The sequence below is a fragment of the Mustelus asterias genome, chromosome 24 (assembly GCF_964213995.1).
Source record: "Mustelus asterias chromosome 24, sMusAst1.hap1.1, whole genome shotgun sequence".
In the NCBI taxonomy this organism is placed as follows: Eukaryota; Metazoa; Chordata; class Chondrichthyes; order Carcharhiniformes; family Triakidae; genus Mustelus; species Mustelus asterias.
The window spans coordinates 58,845,148-58,861,508 of NC_135824.1; the positions used below are offsets into that span (position 1 = coordinate 58,845,148).

At 48.7% G+C, this 16,361-nt stretch overlaps 1 protein-coding gene across 4 annotated transcripts in view; it reads right to left on the minus strand.

Annotated features, from left to right (window-relative positions):
* Positions 1-16,361, minus strand: part of clip3 (CAP-GLY domain containing linker protein 3) — a 62,733-nt gene continuing 46,372 nt past the window's right edge. For 2 of the 4 annotated variants that reach the window (XM_078241851.1, XM_078241852.1), the window contains exon 14: positions 1-7,709. In XM_078241851.1, the coding sequence (XP_078097977.1) occupies positions 7,655-7,709 (55 nt within the window). In that variant the 3' untranslated portion in view covers positions 1-7,654. Of the gene's footprint in view, positions 7,710-10,936; positions 11,006-16,361 lie in introns of those variants that run through there. The other 2 variants (XM_078241849.1, XM_078241850.1) reach the window with 1 other exon arrangement.

Below are 16,361 nucleotides of genomic sequence, written 5' to 3' on the forward strand. Positions count from 1 at the left end.
AAATGCACATAGAAATATGTTTATTTAAGCAGGATCACAGATACATGCCTGTTGCAACAGATCATTCAGAAATACATGGTCTCCACAGAAAGAGAATGTGCATTGATTAGGCATGCCGTCACCCACAGGGCTGCAGACTTAAGTTAATAACAACAGAAGCAAAGAAAACCGTCAACCCATAAAAACCAGCAAGGCTTAAAGAAAACAGGAAAACTCTGCCCTCCAGTCCGCAAGAACAGTCATCCCTACTTACCTTCTGGTTGGCATAGGTGCCCTTAACTCTTCACCAAAGCTGCAAGAACACCATTCAGAGAGATTGTTAGAAAGCTCATCCCCCAGAGAGCGGGGACGGTGGGCATTTGCGGCGAATCACCAAGTCGCGTGAAGTCTGTAATCTCTCCGGTTGGATTCCCAGGCTCGTGTCCAGTCAACTTAACTCAGCCGCAACAATGGCTTACAGCCCGTTACAGTTACCCCCGCGTGCCCGTGCCGCGAGAGACAGAGAGCGAGGATGAAACAGTCCTGTCAGCAACTATCCTGCTGGAATTGTGCGGATGTGAGCATTGGACTGAGGGCCTGCAGGAGACTGCCTGGGATTTTCCCCCCGCTCCCCAGTCTGAATAGACTCCAGTATCTCATTGATTTTAACTCTCGGGTAAAGAACAGTCTTTGTGGGGAAGGTTTATGAGGGCAGGTCCCAGATCTTATCACACACAAGACGACCATTCAGCCCATCATTTCTGTGCCTGTCCTTTGAAAAGCTTATCCAAATTAATCCCACTCTCCTTGAACTTTTCCCTACAATTTATCCTTATCATCAAGTTAAAAAGCAATGATTGCTGTCAGTCCTAGGAGGCAAATATTAGAAAACACAATGACCACAGAAATGATGCAGCATAGAAGGGAGGGGGCATTCGGCCCATCTTGTCCAGGCCGACCCAAATCCCACCTTCCTGCACCCGACCCGTAGCCCTGTAGCTTACAACACTTAAGATGCTGATCCAGGTACTTTTTAAACAAGTTGAGAGTCTCTGTCTCCACCGCCAACTCGGACACCCGCCACCCTCTGCGTAAAAAAAAGGTCTTCCCTCATGTCCCCACTAATCCTTCTGCCGCTTAGCTTGAATCTACGAGCCCTGGTTCATTCTGCCAAGAGAAACTGGTTCCTCCTTTCACCTCTCTCCCTATCCCTTCACAAAACTAAAACCCTTAGTGAAGTAACAGACACTGAACGGTGATCGACGGCACGGCGACAGTGGTTAGCACTGCTGCCTCACAACACCAGGGACCCGGGTTCTATTCCCGGCTTGGGTCATTGTCTGTGCGGAGTTTGCACATTCTCCGCGTGTCTGTGTGGGTTTCCTCCCACACTCCAAAGATGTGCAGGTTAGGTGGATTGGCCATGCTAAATTGCCCCTTAGTGTCAGGGGGGCTAGCTAGGGTAAATGCATGGGGTTATGAGGATAGGGCCTGGGTGGGATTGTGGTCGGTGCAGACTCGATGGGCCAAATGGCCTCCTTCTGCACTGTAGGGATTCTATGACATGCTTAGGGGTTCACAGCCATTTCCATCATAGCTTCACAAAGATTCGCACTTCTGTCAAGCCTGGAGCACTGTCCCATTGAGAACCGCCTCTTGAAGAGTAACAGTGCAGCTAGTTCTTAATGAGCTGATCCAAAAAGTGGGCAGACCAGAGGGGAATTCAAAATGGCAGACCGGATAATCGGAGCAGCTGTCACATTGATGGGGGCCAAACATTTGAGGTGAAAGGTGGTTGAGGGGGGGGTTGGGGTAAGAGTTTTCTGAAAATCGGGATGGAGTGGAGCAGAAATGGGTGGAATATGATAGGAGCGGGATGTGGGATTGAGAAACAGGAGATGTGTGGGTCGAGGGTTGGGGAATTGGGAGGGGTCAAACTGAACGGAATGATAGCAAGACATGGGGGGGGGGCAAGGATGAGATACAACATAACTCAGATTTATATCAATACCACAGAGGAATTGTGCAACAGTGGCTGAGAAGAAAATTAATATTTATTTTAAAATAATGAGGTGGAGATGCTGGCGTTGGACTGGGGTGGGGCACAGTAAGAAGTCTCACAACACCAGGTTAAAGTCCAACAGGTCTATTTGGAATCACGAGCTTTCGGAGCGCTGCTCCTTCATCAGGTGAGTAGACCCGGGTTCAATTCCACCACTCAGAGCAGCGTTCCAAAAGCTCCTGATTCCAAATAAACCTGTTGGACTTTAACCTGGTGTCGTGAGATTTAAAAATAAAGCCAAAGTTTTACAGCCCCTCTACTCGGCACTAACCTGATCATGTGAGCTTGAGGGTGGGGGGCGGGCTGGGGGGGTGGGGGGGCGGCGTGCTGATCGGGCAAAGGTCCGTTGACCTTGGGTGGGATTTTCCGGTTTTGGGGGCGAGCGTGGCCGGAAAACCCCACCCAGAATCTGGCTTCGCAGCGCTGCCTTCCTTGGCCAAATAGCCCTCCAACTCATTGCCTGGCTTTTCAGTGTCAGGAGGGTTGCACCTGGAACCAAGGAGCAGTTGACATTTTTGGGGGTGGAGGCAGGGGAAGCAAGGGGCCTTTCGCAACGTGGAATGAAAGATTTGCATTTCTATAGCACCTTCCACAACCTCAGGATGTTCTGAAGTGCTTCGCAACCAATGGGGTGTAGACACTGTTACAATGTGACACGACAGCCAATTAGCACACAACACATTCCTACAAATGGCAACAAGATAAATGACCATATAAATCTGTTTGAGTGATATCAGAGGGTTAAATATTGGGCAGGGCAGAATTATAAGTTACACTTCAGGTACTATTAAGGGGTAAGTACACGGCGGGACTAATTTACCAGATGGCACTGACCCTTTTGGTGGGCACTCTCACACAGATGCCAGGGGAGATTCTCTGGCCGCGTGTTTCCCGCTGGGAGGTGGCGCGATGTTTGCTAGCGGCGGGATTCTCCAGTCCCGCCGCTATCAATAGGAATTCCCATTGATGTCCAGCGGGGCGGGGGTGCACTGCCAGTGGGACTGGGGAATCCTGCCGGCGTCTGTTTAATATGATCTGAGAGGAACTTCCAGATGTTAGGGTCCATCGTTCTCTGACAAAACCTCAAGCAATTTAATTGGCGATAATTGTGACTGTGGAAGAGGAAGAGTGTGGGGGGGGGTGGGGGGGGGCAGAGGAAACAGGGCAGCGGGGGGGGGGCAATGAGGGGAGGCATAGAATTATAGGAGGGCAGAGGGGGCAATGAGGGGAGGGAGAGCCAGTCCCACAGCTTCACTACAAATGCAAACACATTTCCAACATCATTCTCAGGGACAAGAGAAATTCACCAAGTTATGTTAAGTAACAACAAAAGCGAGGGGATTTAAAAAACACAATTTACAGTCGTTAATGGAATAATTCCGACAGTCAAATTACAAAATGTATTAGTAACACATTTAACCAAAAACATCAAGAATTTCCAATGTTTCTCACTACACTTCTATTCATAGTTTCAATTGGTTTGTCTCTCTATCCACATTACTATTGTCCCTTCAAAAAAAATGTCCAATCCTATAGCTGCCAAACTTACCATGACTCACACACGCGCGCACACACACACACACACACACACACACACACACGCACACACAAGTTAAATACAACACGTTTCATTTTTTTTTTACATTGATCAGTAGGTACATCAAGGTAGTAAGTCCTGGGAGAAGGTGGCTTGTGTTTCCAGATTCCATTTCAGACTCATAACAGCTCTGTTCTTGGAGCTGTCAGGTCATTATTCTTTCCACAAATCTAAAACTAGACACAGGGCAGAACAGAGGAGAAAGGGGTGACTGGGGGGTTGGGGGGGGGGGGGGGGAGAGGGTGGAGGGAGACCAGCATCTGGGGTCCTCACTTTCATTGTGCCAATCAGGGTCAGTAATGGTGACCGTATGAGTCAAAATCTGCCTTTATAATGAGCATTTTGGGGATTTTTATTGGCAACCACTTTGTGATTCAGTGAAAATGTAACTAAAATTCCTTAAGTTTCACCAAAGAGAAGCTAAACTATAAATTAGAACTCTTATACTTTACTTCAACTGAAAAATGCACTTTTGATTTTATTGTGTAGGGTTCCAGATTTTATAGAATCCTTACAGCACAGAAGGCCATTCGGCCCATCGACAACAATCCCACCCAGGCCCTATCCCCGTAACTTCACATATTTACCCTGCTAATCCCCCTGACAATAAGAGGCAATTTAGCACGGCCAATCCATCTAACCTGCACATCTTTGCACACTAAGGGGCAATTTAGCACGGCCAATCCACTTAACCTGCACATCCTTGGACACTAAGAGGCAATTTAGCATGGTCAACCCACCTAACCTGTATGTCTTTGGATACTGAGGGGCAATTTATCGTGGCCAATCCACCTAACCTACACATCTTGGGACACAAAAGGGCAATTCAGCACGGCCAATGCACCTAACCTGCACATCTTTTGGACTGTGGGAGGAAACCGGAGCACCCAGAGGAAACCCACGCAGACACGGGGAGAATGTGTGCAAACTCCACACAGATAGTGACCCGAAGCCGGGAATCGAACCCGGGTCCCTGACGCTGTGAGGCGGCAGTGCTAACCACTGTGACACCGTGCCGCCCAATTCCATTGGTTTTTCTTTTTAAGATTTCTTTCAGTAACTGGCACCCACGTCAGTGTGTAAACCAGAAACCAAAACTATCTTGCTGCCTGTTTAAATTCACTGAAAAGCTGGATAACGAAGATCTCCAGATCACAAGACTCAGTGAAGATGTTAAGCGGGCTTTTAAAAAAAAGTCAAAGCTTCGAGACTTTGAGAGTCCGGTTTCTAGCTTTGAAAATGTTTGGTCGCCTTACACAAGATCCAAAAGGTAACAAGACAACAGCCTGTGTTTTCTGTTATGTTATTTGTCTATTGTTGGACTCGTGGAAGACTGGGTATTTTCTCAGGTATAGGGGAGGCAGTGGCGTAGCGGTATTGTCACTGGACTAGTAATTCAAAGACCCAGGGTGATGCTCTGGGGACCTGGGTTCGAATCCAACCACGGCAGACATTCGAAATTTGAATTCAATAAAAAATCTGGAATTAAAAGTCTAATGATGACCAATCTGACTCACTAATGCCCCTTTGGGGAAGGAAATCTGCCATCCTTACCTAGTCTGGCCTAAACGTGACTCCAGATGTGGCTGACTCTGAAATGGGCAATTAGGGATGGGCAACACATGCTGACCCAGCCAGCGATGCCCACATCCCATGAAGGACATAAAAAGGAAAATTGCATTGGGAGACTTTTGCTTAATCAAAAATCACCTTTGCTTGTAATCTGAAACTCAGAGATTCCCGACCGTACCGAAGAAGGCCATTCGGTCCATTGAGTCCATACCAACCACAATCCTACCTAGGCCCAATTCCCGTAACCCCACACATTTACCCTGCTAGTCCCCCTGACACTAAGGGTCAATTTAGCGTGTCCAATCAACCTAACCCATCTTTGGACTGTGGGAAGAAACTGGAGCACCCGGAGGAAACCCACGCAGACACGGGAAGAACATGCAAAATCCACACAGAGACCCAAGGCCGAGAATTGAATCCAGGTCCCTGGAACTGTGAGGCAGCAGTGCTAACCACTGTGCCACCGTGGAGAGGGGGGAGTAAGACAGACTTCCTGTCTGATAAAGTAGTGATTTTCTAAACAGCTTTAATTTGACCTTCTGGCGTTTTTGTGTTGTTCATATCAAGGTGCTGGGGATTCCCTCTTCGGCATTCTATGTCTGCACCAAGCACCCCCAGGTTAGCAATGGCAAGAGTTAGATCCAGCTCCCTCTACTCCTCCCCATGAATGGACCTCATTCCAATCTCAGAAGAACACTCTAACTGATGTTTCCAATCAACCTCGAAAGTTTATATACTTGTCACATGTAGGCTTACATTAACACTGCAATGAAGCTACTGTGAAAATCCCCTAGTCACCACACTCCGGCGCCTGTTCGGGTACACTGAGGGAGAATTTAGCACGGCCAATGCACCCTAACCAACACGTCTTTCGGACTGTGGGAGGAAACCGGAGCACCCGGAGGAAGCAGACATGGGAAGAACGTGCAGACTCCGCACAGAGTCACCCAAGCCGGGAATCGAACCCGGGTTCCTGGCGCTGTGACGCAGCAGTGCTAACCACTGTGCCACCCCTCTGACCTGCCCTGTAACAGCTCAGTAGCAAAGTTTGGAACCGTTCTTGCTCTGGGTATTTAATCCTGGGAACTGAACTGAGTTTGACAAACCCATGCCACAAACAGCATTGGCTTCCAATCTGAGTGCGCGGGTCGGAAAAGTCCGTGTTTTGGAACTAAAGGATCCACATTGAAATAAAAGACACCCAGAAAAATAATCATTCAGTAAATGAGATCCTGGAAATTACAAAGGGAGGGGTTAGGGATTGAAAATATTAGTGCAAATTAATTGAGGTTCGTATCAGTCAATTAAACTAACAAGGACATCACGGTCAAATCCAATCAGAAGGTGGGTGAGGTCAGGTGACATCTCCCATTAATATCAATCCATTTCAATTGATCGGGATAAGAGAAGTGAAACTCTACTCCTGCGGCACAGGAAGATCCCAAGCCTTGCCAATCTAGCCGGCCTCAGTCAGGGCTGAGTTTGAGAGCACGAACCCGCTCACCTTCCACCCACTCCTCCAGGACAAGGGGGGGTGGTGGGAGGAGGGTGGTGGGAATGATGCCAAGGTTCCTGCCACTGACTAATACCACACCACTCTGGCTTGGAAGGGCACATGTAGGAGAGGGGAGGGAGGGGCTGTAGAGCGAGGGCAAAACTTAGCTGCGACGCCTCCGGTAGCCAAATAGCCTGTCCTCACTCAATGCCGAGGCTCAGCCAGAAAGGAGTCACAATGCCTTCGAGAGGGGGATTTGGGGGGGGGGGGGGGAAACAAAGATCAAGTTATTGGCAAATCGTGATAAAAACTAATTGGGTCTGACGCGATCATTCCAGGCAGCGGTGCAAATGTAAACCTTTCCTGAACTTTATTTTTGGTTTTCCAACTTCCACCGGTAAACAGCTCTTTATTGATTTATCCCCGTAAAACTGAATCCCTCGATAATTCATCCTCCCTTACTGAGTCTTGGTAATCCCTTAAAAATCCCAAATACGTCCCTTAACACGCTTATATATATATATATATATATACAGCAAAGACAGTTCGCAAGGGGGACATGATCCTCACTGCAAAATAGGAAGGGTACCTGTATTCTCAGTTTTACGGTACAGGCCATAATTCTGACAGTAAATGCTCCCTCGGCTTTTACCATTCAAATAATAGAGGAATCACAAACCAACTTCACATTCATTTATATATATATATATAAATATATATATAAAATGTGTATATATTATCAATCAGTCAGCATTAAAGGAAAGGTCATTTCATCTATTTAAACTACTATGGAATGCAGGGATACTTAGTCAAGTTACAAGGCACTAGAATCAACTATGACCGCATCTGGCTGAACTAGTATCTAAGGTCATGACTGGCAGTCTTTCTCCAAAGCACAAATAAAGAACAGAGTGGAGGAGGAAGGTGAGGAGGATTTTTTTTTTGATGTTTACGACTGCATTTCCGTTCGCAACATCCACGGGAACCAACAACAAAAGAGTAATCTGTAACGAGAAGACAAGAGAGGGGAGGGCATTGAGACAGTCCGGAAACAGAGGAGCGAAGATTCGCAGAAGGCTGATCCAGACCCCACAGAGGATGAGCTCGAAACAATCCCAATCACCCATCCAACCCCGGACCCTCGCCTTGCCGGCTCGCTTCGACACGATGGTCGGAAATTCCAGCACCGTCCCGAAGACGGGGCTCGGTGGGAGTCAGCGCCGTACTGAAACCCGGAGGAGACCCCATTCTTGTAGCTAAACACCGTCCAGTCTCCCTCCTGTCAGTCCCACACTAAATCCTCCCACGCCCCTTCCTTCAGCACATAGCCCCAATCGAAGAAGTCCTTAGCGTCAGCTAAGCTGGAGTCTGCAAAGGCCTCCGCATCGGGGAAGAGGTACTGGACCAGGGTACTGGGTACAGGGAACAGATATTGACACCGGGTACTGGTAGTAACACAGGGCACAGAGGAACAGGTACTAACCCAGGGTACTGGGTACAGGGAACAGGTACTGTGTACAGGGTACAGGTACTAACCCAGGGTACTGGGTACAGGGAACAGGTACTGTGTACAGGGTACAGGTACTAGCACAGGGTACTGGGTACAAGGAACAGGTACTGACCAAGGGTACTGGGTTCAGGGAATAGGTAGTGGCACAGGGTACTGGGTACAAGGAACAGGTACTAACCCAGGGTACTGGGTACAGCAGACCAGGTACTGGCACAGAGTACTCGGTACAGGGAACAGGTAGTGGCACAGGGTACTGGGTACAGGGAACAGGTACTGGCACAGGGTACTGGGTACAGGGAACAGGTACTGGCACAGGGTACTGGGTACAGGGAACAGGTACTGGCACAGGTTACTGGGTACAGGGAACACATTGGCATAGGCAGTAATCCAGGATACAGGGTACAGGGAACAGGTACTGGGTACAGGGAACACTTACTGGCACAGGGTACTGGGTACAGGGAACAGTACTGGCAACAGGGTATTGGGTACAGGGACTAACACAGAATACTGAGTACAGGGTACAGGTACTGGGTACAAGGAACAGGTACTGGGTACAGGTACTAACTCAGGGTACTGGGTACAGGAAACAGGTACAGGTTCTGACAAAGGATCATCCAGACTTGAAACGTTGGCTCTATTCTCTCTCCACAGATGCTGTCAGACCTGCCGAGATTTTCCAGCATTTTCTGTTTTTGTTTCAGATTCCAGCGCCCGCAGTATTTTGCTTTTATCTCGGGTACTGGCCCGTGGCAGATTAAAAACCGCTTTCAGATAAACTTGGTCAGGTGCTGTGTTCCTCAACCTCACACAAGAAACAGAAGCAGGAGTGGCCTTCACCAGTCAGGGCGTTGAGTACAGGAGTTGGGACATTATGGCCGGGGCTCTACCAGCTTGCCCAGCACAGAATCGACGCGGGCAAGAGTCCGACAACGGAAATCTCTGTTGATCCCAGGCGAGAATTTCCGGTCTTGCCCGAACTAGGCCGTATAATCCCGCCCTCGGTTACAGTTGTATAAGGTGTTGGTGATGCTGCACATGGAGTATTGTGCACAGGTTTGGTCACCCTGTTATAGGATAAACTGGAAAGAGTGCAGAGAAGATTTACAAGGATGTTGCCAGGACGAGTGGGCCCGAGTTATAGGGAGAGGTCGGCCAGGCGAGGGGTTTATTCCTTGGGTCGTAGGAGAACGAGGGGGTGATCTCATTGAGGTGTATAAAATCATGAGGGGCATCGATAGGATGAATGCACAGTCTTTTTCCCAGGGAAGGGGAATTGAAAACTAGAGGGCAGAGGTTTAAGGTGAGAGGGGAAAGGTTTAAAAGGGACCCGAGGGCAACTTCTTCACGCAGAGGGTGGTGCGGATATGGAATGAGCTGCCAGAGAAAGTGGTTGAGGCAGATACAATAGCAACATTTAAAAAGCATTTGGATAAGTACATGGATGGGAAAGGGTTAGAGGGATATCCAAACACGGGCAACTGGGACTGACTGGGAGGACACCATGGCTGGCATGGACCAGTTGGGCCGAAGGGCCTGTTTCCGTGCTGTATTGCGCTATGACTCTATCCATTGAGCCATACTCCATGTAAATAGGACAGTCAGTGGCAATGGACTACTGACAGTGGAGTGGGGGTGGGTGGGGTGGGGGAGTTAGGGGTTCACAGCCATGCTTGATCCAGTCCTGCGGGGGCGTCCAAACATGCACGCTTTCCAGCAAGGGGCACCCAGAGGTTAACGCACCAACTGTGGGGGCTGATGCCAAAGTCTCAAGAATACAAGAGCAGGGATGTACTTCTGAGGCTGTATAAGGCTCTGGTCAGACCCCAGTTGGAGTATTGTGAGCAGTTCTGGGCCCCATATCTAAGGAAGGATGTGCTGGCCTTGGAAAGGGTCCAGAGGAGGTTCACAAGAATGATCCCTGGAATGAAGAGCTTGTCGTATGAGGAACGGTTGAGGACTCTGGATCTGTGCTCGTTGGAGTTCAGAAGGATGAGGGGGGGATCTTATTGAAACTTACAGGATACTGCGAGGCCTGGATAGAGTGGACGTGGAGAGGATGTTTCCACTAGTAGGAAAAACTAGAACCAGAGGGCACAACCTCAGACTAAAGGGACGATCCTTTAAAACAGAGATGAGGAGGAATTTCTTCAGCCAGAGAGTGGTGAATCTGTGGAACTCTTTGCCGCAGAAGGCTGTGGAGGCCGGGTCATTGAGTGTCTTTAAGACAGAGATAGATAGGTTCTTGATTAATAAGGGGATCAAGGGTTATGGGGAAAAGGCAGGAGAATGGGGATGAGAAAAATATCAGCCATGATTGAATGGTGGAGCAGACGCGATGGGCCGAGTGGCCTAATTCTGCCCCTATGTCTTCTGGTCTTATTGTCTTAAAGTCACGAAGTTGAACCTACCAATATTCCTGTGGCTCCGTTCCATCACCGGGCAGTGGGTTTACCAACTGAGTTTGTTTTACATGCCAGGAATAACACCACAAAAGGAGGCAGGAGGGATGGGAGCCACATTCTCATGTCTAAACCAAACCCACAGGCTGCCTCCCACCCCCCCCAACCCAACCCTTTGAAAACTCCCTTTCAGATACAACGCCCGAGAGTTTAGCTTCCCGTCCATCGCTGCCTCGTTCTCAGTGTCCACTCCTACACGTGAAACAATGCCAAAGGGCGTTAGAAAATGCAAAATAAAAATCTTCCCATCAACATACCAGTGGGTACACATTATTAGATGTGGGTTTCTTCAGAAAATCCAAAAGTGCTGTTCTGAAGTATTTTAACCAGCCTGTAAGATAGCAGTGACTCAGAACAGCACTTCCAACAGTCAGGATCAACCTTTGTCAAGGAAAGGGAACCTCGCTATTCAAGCCTTGCTTCTGGACATCAAACTGTTCCCCTTCCTCAAGAAGGGTTTCCAATTAAGTGGCACAACGGTTCCCCAGTGTGGGTTTGAACGTGCCATGCTCTGGCGAGCTGGTGCCATGCTCGTCCTCATCACTCACCTCCCCAACACCAAAGAGTCACAGGACAGGAGTGAAGGAGAAAGAGGCGGCTCAATAACTCCAAGAGCAAGTGTCACCGCCGCTCCATCAGCCCAGACTCTGTGAGGCCACGGCGGACATTTCCCCACTGTCGTTCGGGGGCAGAATTGGAAAGGAGCTTTGACCTGGGTGGATAAGGGGCAGTGATATTACCACTCCGTGCCCAGTGTGCCCAATGAAGGAACAGTGCTGTAAATTAAGTTGCCGTGGCAATGACGCTTCGAACAGTCAAGTGCTGATGACGCATCGCTGAGGGAGTTGGATACTGAGCTTGAACACATGCAGGGGAACTGAATCACCTCCAACAGACAAACCTGCCCTGGCCTCTTGCTGTGCAATTGCAACAAATACTCTCACACTCTCACACTCTCACACTCTCACACTCTCACACTCTCACACTCTCACACTCTCACACACTCACTCTCACACACTCACTCTCACACACTCACTCTCACACACTCACTCTCACACACTCACTCTCACACACTCACTCTCACACACTCACTCTCACACACTCACTCTCACACACTCACTCTCACACACTCACTCTCACACACTCACTCTCACACACTCACTCTCACACACTCACTCTCACACACTCACTCTCACACACTCACTCTCACACACTCACTCTCACACACTCACTCTCACACACTCACTCACTCACACTCACTCACTCACACTCACTCTCACACACTCACTCTCACACACTCACTCACTCACACTCACTCACTCACACTCACTCACTCACACTCACTCACTCACACATACACTCACTCACACACACACTCACTCACACTCTCACACACACATACTTTCTCTCTCACATATACACACACACACACTGTCTTGTAGGCATTATTAACAAAATGCAGGATTAGAATCACAGGGCGCACCAACAATAATTAATTCGCTCAGATGGTAATTTTAAAAACTAGTCAATTCAAAAGGTCATTTAGACCGTTATTTTAAAAGTTTAAAAAGTTTATTTATTGTCACAAGTAAGCTTACATTAACACTGCAATGAAGTTACTGTGAAAATCCCCTAGACGCCACACTCCGGCGTCTGTTCGGGTACACTGAGGGAGAATTTAGCATGGCCAATGCACCCTAACCGGCACGTCTTTCAGTCTGCAGGAGGAAACCGGAGCACCCGGAGGAAACCCACGCAGACACGGGGAGAACGTGCAGACTCCACACAGACAGTGACCCGAGGCCGGAATCGAACCCGGCTCCCTGGCGCTGTGAGGCAGCAGTGCTAACCCACTGTGCCACTGTGCCGCCCATCAAGAACATTCGGGGCCGACAGGGAGAAGGCGGAAACATTTGCAGTAAGTTGATGGGCTGAATAGCCTCGTCTGCTCTGTGACGATTCTGGTAATCTCTATGAGGCACTGGGATCAGGATGAAATTTAGTCTTAAGAATTTCAACGGCCCCCATTTTAAAAATGTACATTTGTTCTTTATTTCAATATTAGAATTAAAGAGGCAAAATTGGGAATTTGGAAAAGCAGAGTTGTTGGAGCATTGGTTGGGCCAGAACTGTGGCCCTCTGGCGCCATCACTGATCGGAGTGTATAATTACAGCACTTGTTCATGTGGGAAGTTCCATTCGAACTTCCATGTACACTTTAACAATGAAGTTTAAGGTTTTAAAGTTTATTTATTAGTGTCACAAGTAGGCTTACATTAACACTGCAATGAAGTTACTGTGAAAATCCCCTAGTCACCACACTCCGGCACCTGTTCGGGCACACCGAGGGAGAATTTAGCACGGCCAATACATCCTAACCGGCACGTCTTTCAGACTGAGGGAGGAAACCAGAGCACCTGGCATGATGGTTAGCACTGCTGCTTCACAGAGCCGGGGACCTGGGTTCGATTCCCAGCCTCGAGTCACTGTGTGGAGTCTGTATGTTCCCCCCGTGTCTGCGTGGGTTTCCTCCGGGTGCTCCGGTTTTCTCCCACAGTCCAAAGATGTGCTGATTAGGTGGATTGCCTGTGCTAAATTGACCCTAGTATCAGGGGGGTTAGCAGGGTAAATATGTAGGGTTACGGGAATAGGGCCAGGGTGCAGACTCAATGGGCCAAATGGCCTTCTTCTGCACTGTAGGGATTCTATGATTCACCCAGGGGAAATCCACGCGCAGACACGGGGGAGAACGTGCAAACTCCACACAGACAATGACCCGAGCCGGGAATCGAACCCGGGGCCCCTGGCGCTGTTTCAACTGTGATGAAAAAAGCCCTGATGAAAATATGCCAAGAATTTGACATCAAGGAGTAACGTTTTGCAAACAGGGAAGTGCACAATGAGGCTAGAAATTATTTTACTTTTTGCACAGCTAACTGTATGAGGTTGATGCAACTCCCTTGTTGAAACTCAGTAACTCCTTTCAAATCCCTCAGTGATCAGCCTTTTTGGTAACGTCCAAACCAGCAATTAATGAGGAAAAAAAAAAGTCTGGGGTAAAAGTTTGATATTCAGAAGATGCACTGGTGGCGAGATGTTCCCTTTTCAATTAACCCTTTGAATTCCATATGTTCTTTGTAAAGCTCACACTCTCCCGTGGCCTTCCATATATTACGCCGTAGGAGGAAAAGTGATCTTTCGGAGTTAAACCAGCCGCGTGGGGTACAACCCTTGTGACCTCACGTGAATTAGTGAAAGGCCAGTGGACCTCACTGTGCAGTGAACCCCAAGGCCTTCAAAGGGTTAATTTATATCAATAATCTCTTAATTACAATGACACAGTGCTCCCTCACACAATTGTGAAAGGCAAAGAGAGATCAAGGAACACACTGCTGCAGAAGAACCTACGTCAAGTGCCCTGCAATATTCCCAGCACCCTACAGGAGCCCCGAGTTTATTGCTTTCAGCAAAGCAGCAATGGAGTGGAGGAGGGAGGAGTGCTGAACTTTGGGGTGGCAGAGTGGTTAGCGCTGCTCCAGGGACCTGCGTTCGATTCCCGGCTTGGGTCACTGTTTGTGTGGAGTCTGCACGTTCTCCCCGTGTCTGCGTGGGTTTCCTCCCACACTCCAAAGAAGTGCGGGTTAGGTGCATTGGCCATGCTAAATTGCCCCTTAGTGTCCCGGGGTGCGTAGTTAGAGGGATTAGTGGGGTAAATATCTGTGGTTTCGTGTCTGGGTGGGATTGTTGTTGGTGCAGACTCGATGGACCGAATGGCCTCCTTCTGCACTGTAGGGATTCTATGATTCTATTGGATCTCATCCTCAATTTTCTCCCCTTTATCCCCTTCCGCAATTAGTTTATTTATTGTCACAAGTAGGCTTAGATTAACACTGCAATGAAGTTACTGTGAAAATCCCCTAGTTGCCACACTCCGGCGCCTGTTCGGGTACACTGAGGGAGAATTTAGCACGGCCAATGCACCCTAACCAGCACATCCTTTGGAGTGTGGGAGGAAACCGGAGCACCCAGAGGAAACCCACGCAGACACGGGGAGAATGTGCAAACTCCACACAGGCAGTGACCCGAGGTGAGAATCAAACCCGGGTACCTAGCGCTGTCAGGCAGCAGTGCTAACCACTGTGCCACCCTGAACCAGCGTATTGGGAATCCCTGAAACCAAAATACATCTCCGCACGATGGTTTCCCTTTACACACGGAACAGCAACTTAGTGAGGGAGCACTGAATGTCGCACCATTGATCTTGGAGCCAGGAGGTTGAAGCAACACCTCTCTGGCAACACGCTGAGGGGAGAAGGGAAGGAGACGAACAATTGCAGCAACTTAGAAACAGCCCAAGCCTGTTGCCAACAATGATGGACTATCCAACATGGTGGCAGCTTTCTCCCAGCCTGTACAGCCGAATCATCTGCTCAGGGTCCACCTGCTGCCATGTTGGATAGAGGCCAGGAACGCAGTTTATTCCCGGTCAGGAATGTCCGGGTTGCCACCAGAGATTGCCAAGTTCAAAACAAACCATCCCAGTGGCAGCGCCCCCGTCACGGTCTATTCGGGTTCGAAACCAATTTGGACAAGTTTACCGTCAACAGCGAGACCGTATCGGCACATGCGGGAGGGTCAAATCTCGGAGTGGCAAGAGATTGGTTTGAATCAAATTGTTTGAAAGGAACTTCACGCTCAGTTCAAATATTCTGGTATATGAATTGTTTTTGATAGAAGTCACCTTCCAAAGTGAGTTCACACAAAACGCAAACATTCCTCACCTCATTTGGCCCGTTACGTTCTCCACCTGCTACACGTGTCATGTACCATTCTCCGGGCAGTCTGCTCTGCGTGTCTCTGACCCGGGTCACCGGGTACTTGTTACAGTGACGCAACTAATGAACATATTGCTATCAGTGTGTCATAGAGGTCAAGGGAAAGTTCTCCAACACACGCAGCCAAGTCACACGTACATTGTGAAGGAAGCGCCAATCGTGTGACAAATATTTAGGTGACTGACAGCACCAAAGATTGGAGCATTGAAGATTAATAGGGCGGCGCGGTGGCACAGTGGGTTAGCGCTGCTGCCTCACAGCGCCAGGGACCCGGGTTCAATTCTCGGCTTGGGTCGCTGTCCGTGCGGAGTCTGCACCTTCTCCCCGTGTCTGCGTGGGTTTCCTCCGGGTGCTCCGGTTTCCTCCCACAGTCCGAAAGACGTGCGGGTTAGGGTGGATTGGCCGTGCTAAATTCTCCCTCAGTGTACCCGAACAGGAGTGTGGCGACTAGGGGATTTTCACAGTAACTTCATTGCAGTGTTAATGTAAGCCTTACTTGTGACACTAATAAATAAACTTTAAAAACGCTCTACAAAAAAAAAGGCAAAGAAAATCTAAAATAAAACAGAAAATGTTGGGACTTCCCATTCCATTTCACTTCAGGCTTTGTTTTTACTGGTTCGGTTTATTTTCTCAAATTGTTCTTTATTTTAAGTTAAAGTTTATTTATTGTCACAAGTAGGCTTACATTAACACTGCAATGAAGTTATTGTGAAAATCCCCCAGTCGCCACACTCCGGCGCCTGTTCGGGTACACTGAGGGAGAATTTAGCACGGCCAATGCACCCTAACCAGCACGTCTTTCGGACTGTGGGAGGAAACCGGAGCACCCGGAGGAAACCCACGCAGACA